At 35.0% G+C, this 15,385-nt stretch overlaps 1 protein-coding gene across 1 annotated transcript in view; it reads left to right on the plus strand.

Moving 5' to 3' along the window:
- Positions 1 to 15,385, plus strand: part of TMTC2 (transmembrane O-mannosyltransferase targeting cadherins 2) — a 257,259-nt gene that overhangs the window by 153,246 nt on the left and 88,628 nt on the right. The window contains exon 4 of the mRNA XM_059816783.1: positions 14,965 to 15,079. Coding sequence (XP_059672766.1) covers positions 14,965 to 15,079 — 115 coding nt within the window. The remainder of the gene's footprint in view (positions 1 to 14,964; positions 15,080 to 15,385) is intronic.

Here is a 15,385-nt window from a genome sequence, read left to right on the forward strand (position 1 = left end):
CCCCAAACATTCGCTTTAGTATCTATTACATGAAGACAAAGTTGGGGTCACAGGGTTGAGTTTCTTGGTTCAAATAAACTCTATTGTTGGAGTCAAATTGCTTAGATGTTCCTGATAGGTGATTGACACAAAGACTGGAAAAAAAAAAATTTCTTGCAAAATCATTCCAATCATCTGTGGTTTAAAGTTAATCTTACCTCTTATAGTCCTACTTCGAGTTAAAAATCCTGTTCTTAGCATCTTGCTTCTTACATCGATTACCTTGTTCTCTGTGGGCAGCAATAAGACCAAGACGTGATGTTGACAGAGAAGAATATAGAAGTTGTTCCATACGAATATAGAGCCACTTTCCTTCTATCTTTCCACTCTTCCTCCTACTCCCAGTTCTTATGAGTGTGAATCATTCAATTTTGTTTAATGTTTTTGGAAGATATTCTAATACTGAAATACTCTTCTAGACCACAATGTTCCTTTTCCCTGTCTCACTTGTCTCCTTTTTTTTTCCTTTGCAACATGGTTGTGAGATCTTCCTGCCTCATTCTCCTATATTTGTGCCTGTAGAAAATGTAAAGAACTTCCTTTGCTTTTTTGGCATCTTTGGCATAGCATTCAGCCTTGATCAGTTTCACTCCCTGGAATTTCATGGATCTTTTTTTTTTTCTTCTTCTTCTTTTTTTTTCCTTTCCCACCCCCTTATCATCAGTTTAGCATAAGATTGGTAAGGACTGCTTCTGTATGCATGTGTGAATGTCAAGGTATGAAGTTCAGCTTGTAAAGCATCTTAGTTGAACAACAATGTACAGAGTAGCTATATGCTCATCTGAGCACTCATAAAAAAGTAGCAATTGCATTTTTGTTTTATTTATAGTTTTAATGTCATTTTATTTAATTAGTTTACTGTTTAGTTTGCTAATACCATCCGAAGAAATTCTTGAATTTAGAATTTAGCTTATTTGATCTCATCTATGTAGCGTAATACTTACCTTTTGATTTGAACTGCAGAAAATATACTCTTTGTTTTTAATTTTTTTTTTAAAACACCAAATTTCATTTTACCATCCATGTTGAATAGTTTGTAGTGTTAATTTCCTCTTTATTTTACTTTTACTAATGCAGCAAGCAAATGTATTTGCTATACGAACTGTTTTAAGTGTTAGTGTAGGGGAAAAAAAAGTGAGTGAGTTTTGTTCCATTTACATAATTTTGTTATTGTTAAAAAGGCATCCAAATCTGTTCTCACCCAAGAGTTGCTCCTCTGATAAAAAAAAAAAAAAAAACAGAAAAAAATCCATGCCTGTCATTGTAGAGATCGTATGCTCTAGTTCTGTGCACTTGGGTGGAAGTAAATACTAGAAGCTGTTTCCATCTGAATTGACAGCTTGCTGCTGTTGTCCTTATCTGCTCTTAGAAAATGATTTCTTGCTAACAGTAGCTGTCAGTAAGAGGTCCCTTCTTCGGCAGGCAATGAAAATACCAACTAAAAGTGCAGCAAGGAAAAGTAGTTATAATACCTTGTAGCAAAGGAGGTAAAGGAGACATATTTCCCTCGAACAAAAAGGATGCAATAAAGCAGTATTTCCCATTATTATTAATATTTTTGTATCACTAGTGATGACTGGAGACAAAAGGAGAAGAAATATTTTAAGGTATGGCATTCTTTGAATATGCTTATTATTAGAACTTACATTATGCTGACAAAAAGCTGGGTTCTCTTGTAATACTTGTAGAGCTTTGTTTTCGATAGATACTGCTCTGGCACACAGCTAGTTGTTCACCACACCTTTTTAATGCTTCCTAAATACACCTTTTTAATGCTTCCTAAATACACCTTTTTAATGCTTCCTAAATAGAGTAGTGTGTATTTTAACAAACACCACATTGGGCATTTAAAAATACTTTGAGCATTTGGTCTTGCATTTCAGAGTTTTGGTGCATATATTCTTTTTTTATATGCAATTTGGCAATAAGACTCCAACTCATCTTTGGGCCAATAGCCCAAAATATCACTCTGCACAGTGATTATGTCTTGCTCCTTTGGTTCATTTCACTTCAATAATAATAAAATCACTCTGAAAGTGGTAAAGGTCCAACTCAAATAACATTGCAGTGAATGGAAAATGCTGTTTTTGAAAAACAAGGATTAAGAGAGAAAGTGCACAGATTGCCATAAACCAGCAGATTTTAAGAATATAAAACCTGCTAATAATTATGCATAAAAGTTTTGCATATTATCACTGTTAAGAAATACCAGTGATGTGAGTGTAGCATCTGAAATTAGGTATTCACGAGTTTGTTTTAATTTTGCTAATGAGCTCTTCTTTAGCCTTTGAGCGAGCCACTTTAAAGTCATTTTTTCCCTCTAGAATGGAACTCGTACTGTCTATTTTCATTAGACATTGGATCATTTTTTTTAATTTTGGTGATTCATTATTGTATTAAAACCTCTCCACATTTATGACAGTATAATACCCCTACTAAGCTAGTTGCTAAATAAATATCAGGTTACATAGTCATTACAGTGTTTCTTGGCATACTTTTCAGTCAACTTTTTTAGAAGTAATTGTCAGAGAAACATAACACCAACTAATCATCAATCTTCCAAACTCCTTCACCAGAACTTTCTGGTACTTAATCTTTTGACTAAATGTTGCATGGATATTTTCCTTGACTTCTATTATTATTTTCAACTTTGATCAGAAACTTAGGTTTGGCTATTTTTTTAAGAGGAAATTGCTCTAAAGGTAGTATACCTTCTGTCAATGTTGTAAAATGTTTCCAACAATCGGTAATAACACTTACAACAGCTACTGTATGGGGAAATGCACCCAATAATGAAATGATCTTATGTAAGTAAAAAATGCAAAGTTTATAATTATGTATTAAAACATATGGCTAGTAATATATAAATTTATATGGCTATATAAGTCTGTTATTGCCATATATAAATTATGTAGGATATCCTGTGGTAAATTTGGTGTCTTTGTTCGTAATAAAATTGAAGAATTTGAAGGATAAACGTTGTAAAGGTCGCTTCACAGTTGTTGAAATAAATAGGAAATACTTTTTCTATCTGCCACTTGTAACAGCTTTAAAAGAGAAAGCTCAACTAGTAAATGAACCACATACATAGAATTGTTTGAAAGTTAAACAAAAAGACTACTCTCTGAAAATAGTGTAGATCTCTCTAAATGGGTGGTACTGCTGCCCTGGATGATTAGAAAGTGTGGAAGGAATGGCCGTTAGTAAGTTGTTTGGGAAACAGCCATGGTTATCTAGAGCATTTGAGCATCCCACAGGCAGCCCAGCCTCAGCAAAACAGTCTGGATATGCTAAATATGTTGGAGAGCTTAAAGAAAGTGGTTTACACTTCAGTTCAAAGACTGAATTTATTCTCCAGTGACAGTGTTCTCTCTTTCAGTTCTTCAGTAGTGCTGTAATTTCCTCTGAAACACAAGTCACTGTGGGATATCTGCTTCTCCTTCAGCAAGATACCAAAAAGCCCAATATCCTTCCTTTATGTATATAGAGGACTGGAAACAAGGATGCTAACTTTTTTTTTCCCTTTGGATGCAGTCCAACAGCATCTCTAATCTGTGAATCCTAAATACCAAGGGGATAGGAAGGGAATCTGTTACTCACTACTATCTAGACTTTTTTTTTCCCTTTGCATAAACTAAGAATTTAAAGAAATAAACAGTTTTGAGACATGGACTCATCAGACTGTTATTTCTTCCCCTGCCTTCCCTGAGGTGCTCTGCAAAATCATTCAACAAGCTCACCTGTGCTGAAAACTACAGTGCAAAAAAACCCCCACCCCTGGTCAAGGAGGGATTAGCTTTGGCAAGATGGTCTTTTTTGTGGCATACCAAGTGAAATGGATAAGCTCAGTATTTTTTTTGCCAGAAAAGGATAGATTTTATTTTTGAGTTGGATTGAAAGTCAGGTCTTCGGTCCATATTCGTGTGTTCTATGGAACTAGCCTGATTTTTTTGGATGGAAGGAGTTACTATTAGTTAGAGGAAAACAAGATTATCCAGACTGGTTCTCAAGCTGAGCACATTTGTTTAAATGCGTTGGATAGACATCCAATTGTTTCATTATTTTACTTTTTTTCAAAATATGTCAACTGTGAAAAATTTTTCTTTACATACTGGTTTTCACCATGGGTTACATGTCTTCATTTTCCTATCCGTAATGGATTTCATACCAGAACACCCTGAGGTCCCGTTACATAAATCTGGTACAGAAACTAACCTTTAATGTGGACAGGACAGTAATTTACACATGTACCTCTTTATACCTCTTCTGGCAGCACAAAATTCCAGTGTAGATAGATACATAGAAAATATTTCATTAAGATTTCCAATATCCTTCCTTCGTAACAGGGAGTTTTATTAACACTCAAGCTGTCATCATTGCCAGCCGTCACACATGCATAAATTAAATGATGGCTGATGCAATTATAGCATGCGCAAAAGACTTGCACATAGTTTTGTTTTAAATTACAGAAAAGATCCAAAATAGAGGGACTGAGTGTTCAATGCCCTTTCCTTCTCTTTGCTTGGATGCTCTAGTACACTGAACTTTCCTTTCAGTTCTTAGAACACAGAAGATATTTGGAATATAAACTATTAAAGATGCTAGTTAATCATTTTAGTGTCTTCAGTTTCACTGCTGGCAAAAGATGGAGAAAGTCCTTTTATGATACACCTTCTCCCCTGCCACCTATATTTCCATACCGGCGTGGATATGTATTGGCTGGCTTTGCCTTAATAAGTGATTTAGAACAAAACAAACAAAACCATACAACTTAACGTGTCATGAAAAGCCTGCTTCCTGGATATGCACCAATTTGCCTTTTCCAAGTCTGACATATGTCCTTTGAGCACTCTGACAATTCTCTTGCTTTGACAAATCCTAGCGCCGATTCCTATTGTATTGTCAACAAGTCCGTAGTTCTGGCTTAATCAGAGTATCTTTGTCAGAGTTGCAACATTAAACAAAACTGAATTGTACAAAGATTGGGAAATGGGAGGTTGTATCCAGAACAATGTGTATGTTGGTGTTGTGTTTATTTGTTTATTTATAAAGAATACCTACAAAGTCGCAGTGAGGTTGTGATTTCTGGTTTGAATCTTTTTAGAGGTTCTGCAGTATGAGCAGTGGCTTTATGGGCTGAATCTGGTTTCCAGGACAGGTTTGTCTAGACTATTGTCTCCCTTTTGTGGGAGAAGTGGAAGGACTGTCCATGTAGCACGCTGGCTGCACTGATGCATGTGAGATGGTACTTCCATCTGAGAGATGAGTGGTTGAGAAGCATGTTTCTTCCTGAACTTGTCTGTTGACTGAGTGAGGGCTATGCTGTTAAGAGTTTATATAATGTTACCCTGAAAATATTTTACATTGTTGATACATAACTGAAACAGTAAGGAAGTGTTATTTGATCCTGTGGCACCTCAAACAAAGGTACTGGTGAGAGTTTCTTCATACAGTAGTCTATCACGTGTGGTGAACTGGGGTGTCTAGCAGAAGTGGGAGTATGTGAGTATACCTATCATTTGTGGAGCCCTCACACGCTTGAGGTTAAGTTCATTAAAGCTAATCGGATTACCAAAATCTGCACGTATGTCCTAGGCAGAAGGAGGAGTCTATACTCTAGACTAAACAGAGTAAATGGTGAAGCCTAAGAACACTTTACCAGCTGCTCAGTCTCATCTCTCAGGTTCATTGAGCTGACAGAGTCACTGTGCTATCCTTTGGGGAGGAAAAGTTAATTTTCTGTAACACAGCAAGTGGAGCGGGTATATCAGGCAGTGATGCAGAGCATAGTAGAGAGTGTCATGCATTCATACCCGTTTGCATCAGGGTTTCAAAACTAAGAAACAAAACTGAAGCAAATGCCTGCCAAAAGTCAGCTGGTTCAGTACCCATGCTGCCATGGTGTTGCATAGCTTTCAGAGCTCTGTATAGTTTTCAATTATGTTTTTCTTTCACCTGTTGTCATTCCAAAAGCCCTGGAATTGATCAACAAATGTAGTGTTGAACAAATGATATAAATAACACTCTTAATAAAAAGAAGAAGAATATATAAAAGTTAGGAGGTGGTAAATCTCTAATACAATCTGTCTCAACATTACCACATACCCACTGATTTAAAAAAGAATCAATGTATAAAGTAGATTAAACTCATAAATTATGGGTATATAGAAACCATTTATCCCTTTAGGAAACAAGAAACAGGGCACTTTTGCTGTTGAGTTAGCAAAATGAGGTAACTTGATCAAAATGTGTCTATTAACAAGTGAAATTTTTAAGAGGGAAATTATTGCAAATGATATGAATGAATTTATGACATATTTTGAAAAAAAAATCATTATTTCTTTGGAATAAGAGGAAAAATACAAATACCTTTTACAAACCATAATGCAGAACTTATGCAAAACCTGTTCCATTTTCAAAGTAGTATATCAGCATTTACATGAACTTTTCTGTTCTCAAACCACTTAACAAACATGATCTAATTGATCTTCTGAATATCTTTGTGAGAGATAGTGGGTCTGTATTGCAGAAAAACTATTTAAAATGTTGAGCTCTCTTCATTGCCTTTTTTTGAGTGTGCAACGGAGATTTCAGAATTTTTATTGGGGAAACCTATCATGCCTCCGTTCGTGAAACTCTTTCCCTCTCTAGAACAAAGTGATTGCCTGATGAAATATGAGTGCTAAAGACTGGAACACCACTCCGCTTTATCAAGTAGTACCCTTGAAAGGGAAAAAGCCATAAGCTGCTGCTGAATTTAACCTTTTGACAAAGAAGAAAAGATGTTGTTCTTTATAGCTATGGTTATAACCTTTCAAATGTGAACCATATAACTAGTGCTGTGCTCTTTCTTCATGCATTAACCAACAAAGGAAATTTGGAATATTTGGATATTGGAAACTTGTTGGCCTCTGTTGCAACTCTCAGCCTTTTTTTTTTTTTTCCCCCCAGTAGGATGAATTTTCCATTTACAAACATTGGTCTTAATGTTTCAACTTATTCTCGTGAAGTAGACCCTGCTCAGAAGTCCTCAAAAGACTCAAAGGAATGTTGGACTTTACAGCTTTTTTTTTTTTTTTTTTTAATTTTTATTTTAACCAAATGCAAGCTTTGTCTGCTCCCAAATGTGTTTTAGGAAGGATGACCCTTTAACAGAATTTAAGAACATACATCAAAATTGAAAATGCATACACATATATAAATGTTCCCACAATGTTTAAACTGTAAGTAACTTAGTTTTCTTGGCCCTCATTTTGTGAGAATACTAATTATATGGGGAAATGCTTCTTACATCTCCTGTATTGCAAGAACACTTCCTCTTCTTCCTTTACTTCATTCCTCCAGAGGATATCATGTATTTATGTTCCATTAGTGTCTAGCTGCATTTTTATAGTAGGCACTGTGCAAATCCATAGTGAGATACAATCCTTGGCAGAAGAAACTTGCAATTAATGGATGAGTAACAAATATCAAGAATACAAATAGAAAGGCATCAGGAGGTGAAGCCTCCTGAACAACAGATCTGAACACATACTACATTAAGTTTATTTTTACTGAGGCATCCTCTGCTGTCAGCATTGTTTCACAAAATTATCTAATTTCCAAATAGTCTGTAACCTTAACAGTGGTCCAGTGCTCTATGTAGGGCAATACGTGGCTTTCAGCTGTTAATGTGGAGCTTCAGATAGGTGGTGAAACAAACAATTTGGTTCATAAAATATCTGATCTAGAAATATTCAGTGTAGGTGCTAAGAATGACCAGAAAAACATACTTAGTGAAAGTTCCAAGAATATTCGATATTCTGTTTGCGTCCCCTTTACCATAAAGCTGAGAGATTCACAACATGCTGCTGCGCTTGACTCTGCCTACATTGTGGTGATGCCACAGGGTGAGGTGGCAATGTGAATGCTTGTAATTCATGACTTTCATACTGATAGCTGTAAAGTAGTAATTTATAGTGCAAAATGAAAAAGTGTTAAGAACAGATGGTAAAAATAAAAATTAAAAAAAAAGTGTCCTAAACTGGAAACCTGGATTGTCATGCTCCAGGAATTCAGTCCACATAAAAGTTAATAGCAAAAGAGAAGAGGTTATTTCTTTTTGGTTTTGGTTTTATTTTATGGTCTAAACTTTTGGAAGTTAATGTAGTGTTCATCAAACCTTTTTATGGTGACAGCCCCATGTGAACTGACACCCTTTAGTACACGCAGTGTGGTCAAGGCCAAAGGCATCTTCCCCATGCTTTTTTTTGTCACTCTATTAGAAGCATCACCTGGAAAGTAGTAAAAACTCCTAGTTTTCCATGAAGTTATTCTAGTTCTTTCAGATTTGACTTCATTACACTGGTAACAACTTAAGTAACTAATTTCAGGAAAAAAACCCACTGAAAATAAGTCATACTGTGATGTAAATTCTTGGAAAACATCACAACATTTCAAAGTGGGAAGTGTAATTGGTACCGTTTCCTCCTTGTAACGTTTTAAATTTCGTCATACTGTTCTAACCTGTTTCCCTCTGATTTTCTTATGCAACAAGTTTGTAATGAAAGAAAACATAAAACTTTGCACCAACTGTAATGCAAATTTCAAATATTGATGCTATGACCAAGAGGAGACTATTAGTGTGCTGTACCGAAAAATTGATTTATATAACATGTGCATATCTTACTTTTAGTTGACTTGTAAGCCTTGGAAGGGAAGAGAAGCAAATGGGAAATCCTTTTGGACAGTATTAGAAACAGAAGAAAGTGTTTAAGAAAAGTAAAATTAGAATTCTCACCCTTCAGTTATCATCCAAATAAATGTCTTACCAATGATAATGGCTAGAAATTTCAACAGATTTTGAGAAGGATGCTTCTTTGGAGCTTTACAGCATCTGTTGGGCCCACGTGCTTAATCATCTTTGATGAGCTTGGAAATCTAATGTCTGCAAAGTAAACAGGAGAGCAGAAAGAACTTTTTCATTAATTTCAGGGTACTGATGGTTTAGGTGTAAAATAGTAGGAGAATATGGAGGAGCTGCACTGTTCATCAACCTTATGTGGCATGTTTTTATACGAATCAACATTACTTCCACAAAGTAAAAGTAAAAGCACCTCTTAAGTGTTGATAACTGTGTTGATAATCACCATAGTTCTCTTTCCACTCCATTTTTGGCAGGGGTATGATTATGTCTCCCTCTTCCCATTCTTTTATTTGGAGGGAGAGGAAATAAAAAAATATTCTTGAAAAGCCTGTCAGGTAAAAGCCTATTTTATTCAACAAACAAAATGACACTTAGGAGTTAGACCTAAAAATACTTTCTCTCATAATATTTTCATGTAGTTTGGAATTGTGGAATATTTTTCAAAATTACACATCTTTGCTCTTTAAGGGGTTTTACATAAGTTGAAGTGGGTTGATTGTTATGTTCTTGGTCATACTTGCTCCCCTCTCTTGTCCTTTGCCATATGTGGGAGGTAGGCTTTCTTTCCAAAAGGGAAGATGGAGATCAGTACTACACAGAATTAACAAAAAAAGGCAAATGCTGTTTCTGTAGTGAAGTTGAACATTAAAGGAATTTATAAGCTTTTTTTTTTTTTACTTTGAAGTAGGACAGGTACTTTTTTTTTTTAAATTACTTATCCCATCCCCGTCTGTAACAGGATCATGCAAATATTTACATTGCTAAAAAAATTGTTATAGTTCTGAAATGGGTTCTTGTTCAAATATCAGATACAGATTTTCTGCTGTGCTAGTGTTTTTTACAGTCAAGGATTCAAGTTTCTGAACTCCACTGTATCAAGATTCTTGTGTTAGTGTCCCTTATCATAAACGTTGCCCAGGAGTGTCTTTTTCACGGCTGTTACATGGGAGCATAAATGCAATTGTGATAATAGAGAACAACAGACCTCTTGCAGAACTTCCAAAAAACAGATGTCATTGCAATAAGAAAAAATTGAAGGCTTTTTTTTTTTCTTGGACCAGCATCTCTTCATCCCTAAACTGTGTTTATGAAAAAATAGAGATGATAGTTGTTATGCATTCACTACTTTTTCATAGATGAGTCAGGAGAAATGCAGAAGGATTGTAAAGGGAGGGAGTGCAACCTGGAACTGCTGTTATTAATTTCACAAGCTAAAGAATAGTAAATAATGCACAAATATCTGTAAAGCTCCATAGAAGTTTTCTTGGCTTTCTGTGCATTTTTCTGTGAACTAAGGTTGCTAGTTTGGAACTGCGGACAAGCTGATTACAAATGACTTGACTGTTCCCTAAATACTTCAGTCTTTGTTCAAGTAGTTTGTTTCACTCAAATAATATTCTAGTTCACATTTTTGATGCATTCACCAATTTCTGTTTTAAGTATACTCTGTGAATAAGTCTCATAGTTTAAGGTGAGAACAATATTACAAAACTTCAATAATTTGTGAATTGTGAATGTCATATATCCTTTTTTTTGAGTCCTACATTTTATTTCATCAGTTTTCACGTATGTTTGCTCCTGGTAAGGTTTACAAAAGGCAGTGTTTGGCCCCTGGCATAACATATTGGGAAAGACAGCATTTTCCTTTTCTTTGCTATATTATTTTTAAAAGTTTACTGGGTTGTATTTCAGTGATTTAATAGGGGATTTTAGGTGTATTTTTTTCCCCTACATGTTTCAGCAGAGGTGTTTTGACAATAGATATGTTATTAGGTTGTGAGTTTCCAAATAGATGTTATTATCATCTCATTTTTCGTGGATTATATAGGGGTGGCAGGTAGGAAGGAGAATCCTCCTTTAATACTTTGTGTTGTCTTTGTTAATGATTTGTGATTTTTTTTAAAGGAAACTATTGGATCAAGTAATCAACATACATGCTTTTACACCACCTGAGTGCTTTTCTCTGAAACTTTACTCTGTTGCTTTGTTATTTCCATTTCCCTGAATAGCATAGCATGATCCTTGATTTAGTAGAAAGGGAAAGATTTATTTAAATGAAGATATTTGCACACATTCATTTTCATTTCTCATTTGTTGTCGTAATTCAGTTGCAAGCTGAAAGTTCAACTGTTCTCTGTAGTAAGATGTGCTTCTTAAATCCAGGCAGATTAGACTGGACAACGTTGTTCCAACTTCACTGTTGTTTGTCTTGCTCTCTTCCAGAATGAAGGTGCTTAGAGAAGGTTTAATATGCCAACCTGGTGTTTTTCAGGCTTGTTAAATCTTAATCTTCAGTTTCAGTGAGATAGTTGAGAAATTAATCATGTTAAATTTGAAGCTGAAATTTGTCATATTCATTTTCATTTTGAAAGCAATTAAATGCCTGCGAACTTGACCTACTCTCACTGCAAGATGGCATAAATGTCATCTAGTTTGATGAAATCTAGTTTGATATGGCCAAAATGGTAACACTTAAACAATTGTTTCTTTTCCTACTTAGTGCTACGTAACTTTTCCTGCTATTTACTAAAAAAAACCAACAGCAACAAAACCCCTTTAAAATGTTTCATTTTCCTGCAAAGAAATGTAGCTAGCATAGGCATTCTCAAGCATTAGGAGATTTTTCAGTTTATAATTGGCTTAGGATACAAGATGCTGAAATGGATTTAATTTTTAATATGCCCATTTAAATTGAGTATGATCTATGGAAAAGTAGGCAATAAAGTAAAGTTTGAATGGATTTACTGTTTTGTAGCCATGTGAGATACGTGAATGTTACCTTTGTTCCCATGCTATGATGGAGTATTATTTCTAAAAGACCTGGGACTATTTTGATCTCATAGTTGGTGTGCAGGGAATTAAGCAGCAGGCAAAAGGTAAATATTACAAAGCTGTTTCCTTCACAGCTTGCTTTTTCTCTTGTGCTGAACAGGGACTCCAACAGGGGAAAAATTGAATTTGTAATTAAAGATTAAATTGTGGTGTGTGTATATATATACACTTTAGCATCTTCTGAATATTAAATGTTCCCTTTTGCTATTTCAGGTATTACAGGTTTTATATGGAAAAATATATTTAGAAAATACGTGCAATAAAAATCCATTCTAAATTCCAGAATTACTGACCTAGTTCCTTTTTCTTCTGAGAATATTAATTTTTAATTTCTCACCGTGTACAGATGGAAAATAGTAAAGTGCTAAAATTTAGTTCGAGTCAGAGTATGTTTTTAATAGGGTTGTGGCTTCATGACCAGGTATAATTTTGTTTCTGTTTCTGAATGTGCACATAGTTGAACCAATGTTACAGTTTTGCAGAAGAGATTTGTCTTGAGATACAGATTGAGAAATTGGATGCCAGAGACGGAGTTAATAGTTGAAATTCTTGTTTTTCCTAAGGTTGATTGCAATACTTAAGACAAAACAGGAGTGAAGTTCCTTGAGTAGCTGATGTAGCCTCTTTTCCATGTAGACCATCTTCTTTTTCTCTCCCTCATATACCAACAACCAGGAGGGTGTGGTTGCTACAGATAACAACTGTTCCTAACTTCTAGGGCTATGAGTATGATCTCTACAGATAAGCATTTGGTCTACAAAATGTTCCATGTAGCTTCATTTCCAGCCAGAACTAGGTTGTCTGACTAATTCTGTATTTAAATAGATGTGAAGATTTATATCAAGCTTTTATAGTTTGAGGAATTAAAAAGACCTTGGTTTTCCTGTTTCTTTTAATGATAAATTGTGAGATTATCGTGTTTCATGTTTGCTATTTTCTGCTACTATCACTTCTTCTAGGGTATCACATTAAGTTAAATTAATCATTCACAGTTTTACAAGTTTAGACAAAAGTCTAAATGGAATACATTTCAAATGAAATAATGCAGGTTAAATATTGATTGATATTAAAAACATGACACAGATTATTTTGCAGAATGTAAAATAAGGTATTGCCTTAAAAATTATATTAACTCAGTTAAATAATAGAGCATACAGCATGAAATGAAGTCTAGAGGAGAAACTATTACATTTAGCAGTGTTAATAGGGTTTTTCCAGTCTAACAGACGAAAAGATGAACTGAATCATTCTTCTATACATCTTTTCATTTACTGAGCTTCAAAGTGGTTGGGAGCAAGTAACTATATAGTAGGAAGGTGTTATCAGTAGTCTAAATGGTCATTTGAGGTCATGCTCTGTTATGGGAGACTAGAGTGGAAAAAAAAAAGTAGCTACAGATTATATGAAACATACAACCGTGGGAAATTGAATGGTCATGTACTGCAGAAGCAACACCAGAATGTGTTTTCACAAATGAGTTTTAAAAAAAAATACTTGTTTTTCTTACAAGTTTTAATGCTTACAAGCTGTCTAGTCACCTTAATCAGTGCTTCCAAAATGTTTTCTATGTGTAAAAGAGAATAGTAGCAGTAATAAGGAAATAAATTCAGAATTCTGCATATATGCTAGCAAAGACTGTAAAAATTGAGTGACTCTGAGAATACTTTTAGCAGCTTTATTTCATTAATCAAGAAAATGATGGAACATTTTTGTGACTTGTCAATTTAGTGATAACTTCCGAATTATTTCTCATCTTATAAAATACTAGGCTAAAATGAAGTGACTCACAGAAGTGATAGCTACTTTTCTCATGGAAATATTGTGGGTTTTTTTCTTTGTTACAAAATGTGTTGTGCAGAGTCGGATGACTTTATTTTTGTGAATCCTAAAAGGATTCCATCAGTGTTTTTCCCAGCAATGTTTGGTTTATTCTGCTCAGAGGAAAATGCTGTTTGCTGCTGTTTCCATCCCTGTGGCAGGATGCTTCTGCAGCAAACCTCAGCAGCTTGAAAGCAATGCACTTTCTAAGGAAAAAAAAAACACGTATCTGAAATAATTATCAACCTATTTAGTAGTGTTATGTTAAAACTACATTGAAAGTTTGCATTACTCAGAATTGATAGAAATTCCTGTAAAACAAGGGCTTGAGTAACTGAACAAGCAGAGATTAATTGCTACTTGAGCTAATGTTTATGGTTAGTGCATCTGGAGGGAAGAATAGTTTGCCATATATTGTGTGTTTGGTGGAAACATGCATCTTCTTTCCATTATTCTTACTCATATAAAAAAAATACTTGCTAAAGTAGAACTGTTACATGAAACAACTTTGATGTATTTATAAGCATAATGTGTTTTTTTCATGTATGCACATAGACTATAATTATAATGCCAGTTAAGTTAGCTTCCTCAATTGCGAATAACATGGGCTGTGTTTTCTATAAAATGTTAGTTACAGTTTCTTTTGTGAGTACAGTTTCTGTGCTACTCAACGAAACTGCAAAGGGGAACACGTGTGGAGCCTTAAATATTTTTTTACCTCAAGACCTTTATAGATGGGGTATAAAAGCACGTTGTATAACATAATAAATTGTATGGCAAGGAACCACATGTTTTCCAGGTAGAAAAATGCATTTTAGTGATCTGTGTAGTATGTTTATATCCATATGGCATACTTTTAATCCTGGTGACTTCCCTAACCGTTCTTTCGATTCCTGCATTATTTGTCAATTTTCATGCTTCAGTGAGAGCTGTGTCTACTCTGGGAAGATTTCTTGCTGTTTAGAGTAGATAGACTTAAAAAAAAAGCTAAAACTGTGAAGATGTCCCAGTTCCACATTTCACTCTGGGGATTTTTATTTAGAATCAGTGTAAAATCAAAAGATCCTTTCCCTTTGCTATAGTAGTTTCTAAAGCATAATGATCTATTTTGTTCTTATAGATCCTTTTCTCGCCCAAAAGTTATATGTATGTGGAATGTATGCAAATCACCGCTATGAAATGTGAGTCTCACAGTAAGATGCAGAGATCCAGAGAACTGGGGGAAAAAACCAACCAACCTCTCTTCCCTTTCCATAAAAATGGTTTCTTTGTGGGGTTTTTCTCCCCGAGGAACTTCCTGATACTCGGATACTCTGTCATGTGTAATTGGATTGTAGCTCTTTCTGAATACTGTTTTCTCCTCTTGACAGCATGGGGTAACCTTGGAAATGTTCTCAAGAGCCAGAGCAAGATTTCTGAAGCTGAAAGCGCCTATAGAAATGCCTTGTACTACCGCAGCAACATGGCTGATATGCTTTATAATTTGTAAGTATGCGTGGCTTTCCTGGGGTTGGATCGTCTGTGAAACCTGTTGTGAATGGAGAATGGAGCTATTGATTTACTTGCTGGAAATTGAGATGATGTTAGCTGTTGCTTTGTAATAGTCATTTCATTAATCGTGCTCCTTAAACTATGGGGTGGACAGGATCTTTTCTTGGTCAACATTATTGTATGTCTGTGTGTTGGGTATGGAGAAGGTAAACTTACAAATCTATTTGCAAAAAAACCCCTCACTGAACAAAGGACAGATAGATGAGCTGGCAACAGTTGCACTCCATCTGTTTCTGACTC

This window comes from Gavia stellata, chromosome 4 (assembly GCF_030936135.1).
Source record: "Gavia stellata isolate bGavSte3 chromosome 4, bGavSte3.hap2, whole genome shotgun sequence".
In the NCBI taxonomy this organism is placed as follows: domain Eukaryota; kingdom Metazoa; phylum Chordata; class Aves; order Gaviiformes; family Gaviidae; genus Gavia; species Gavia stellata.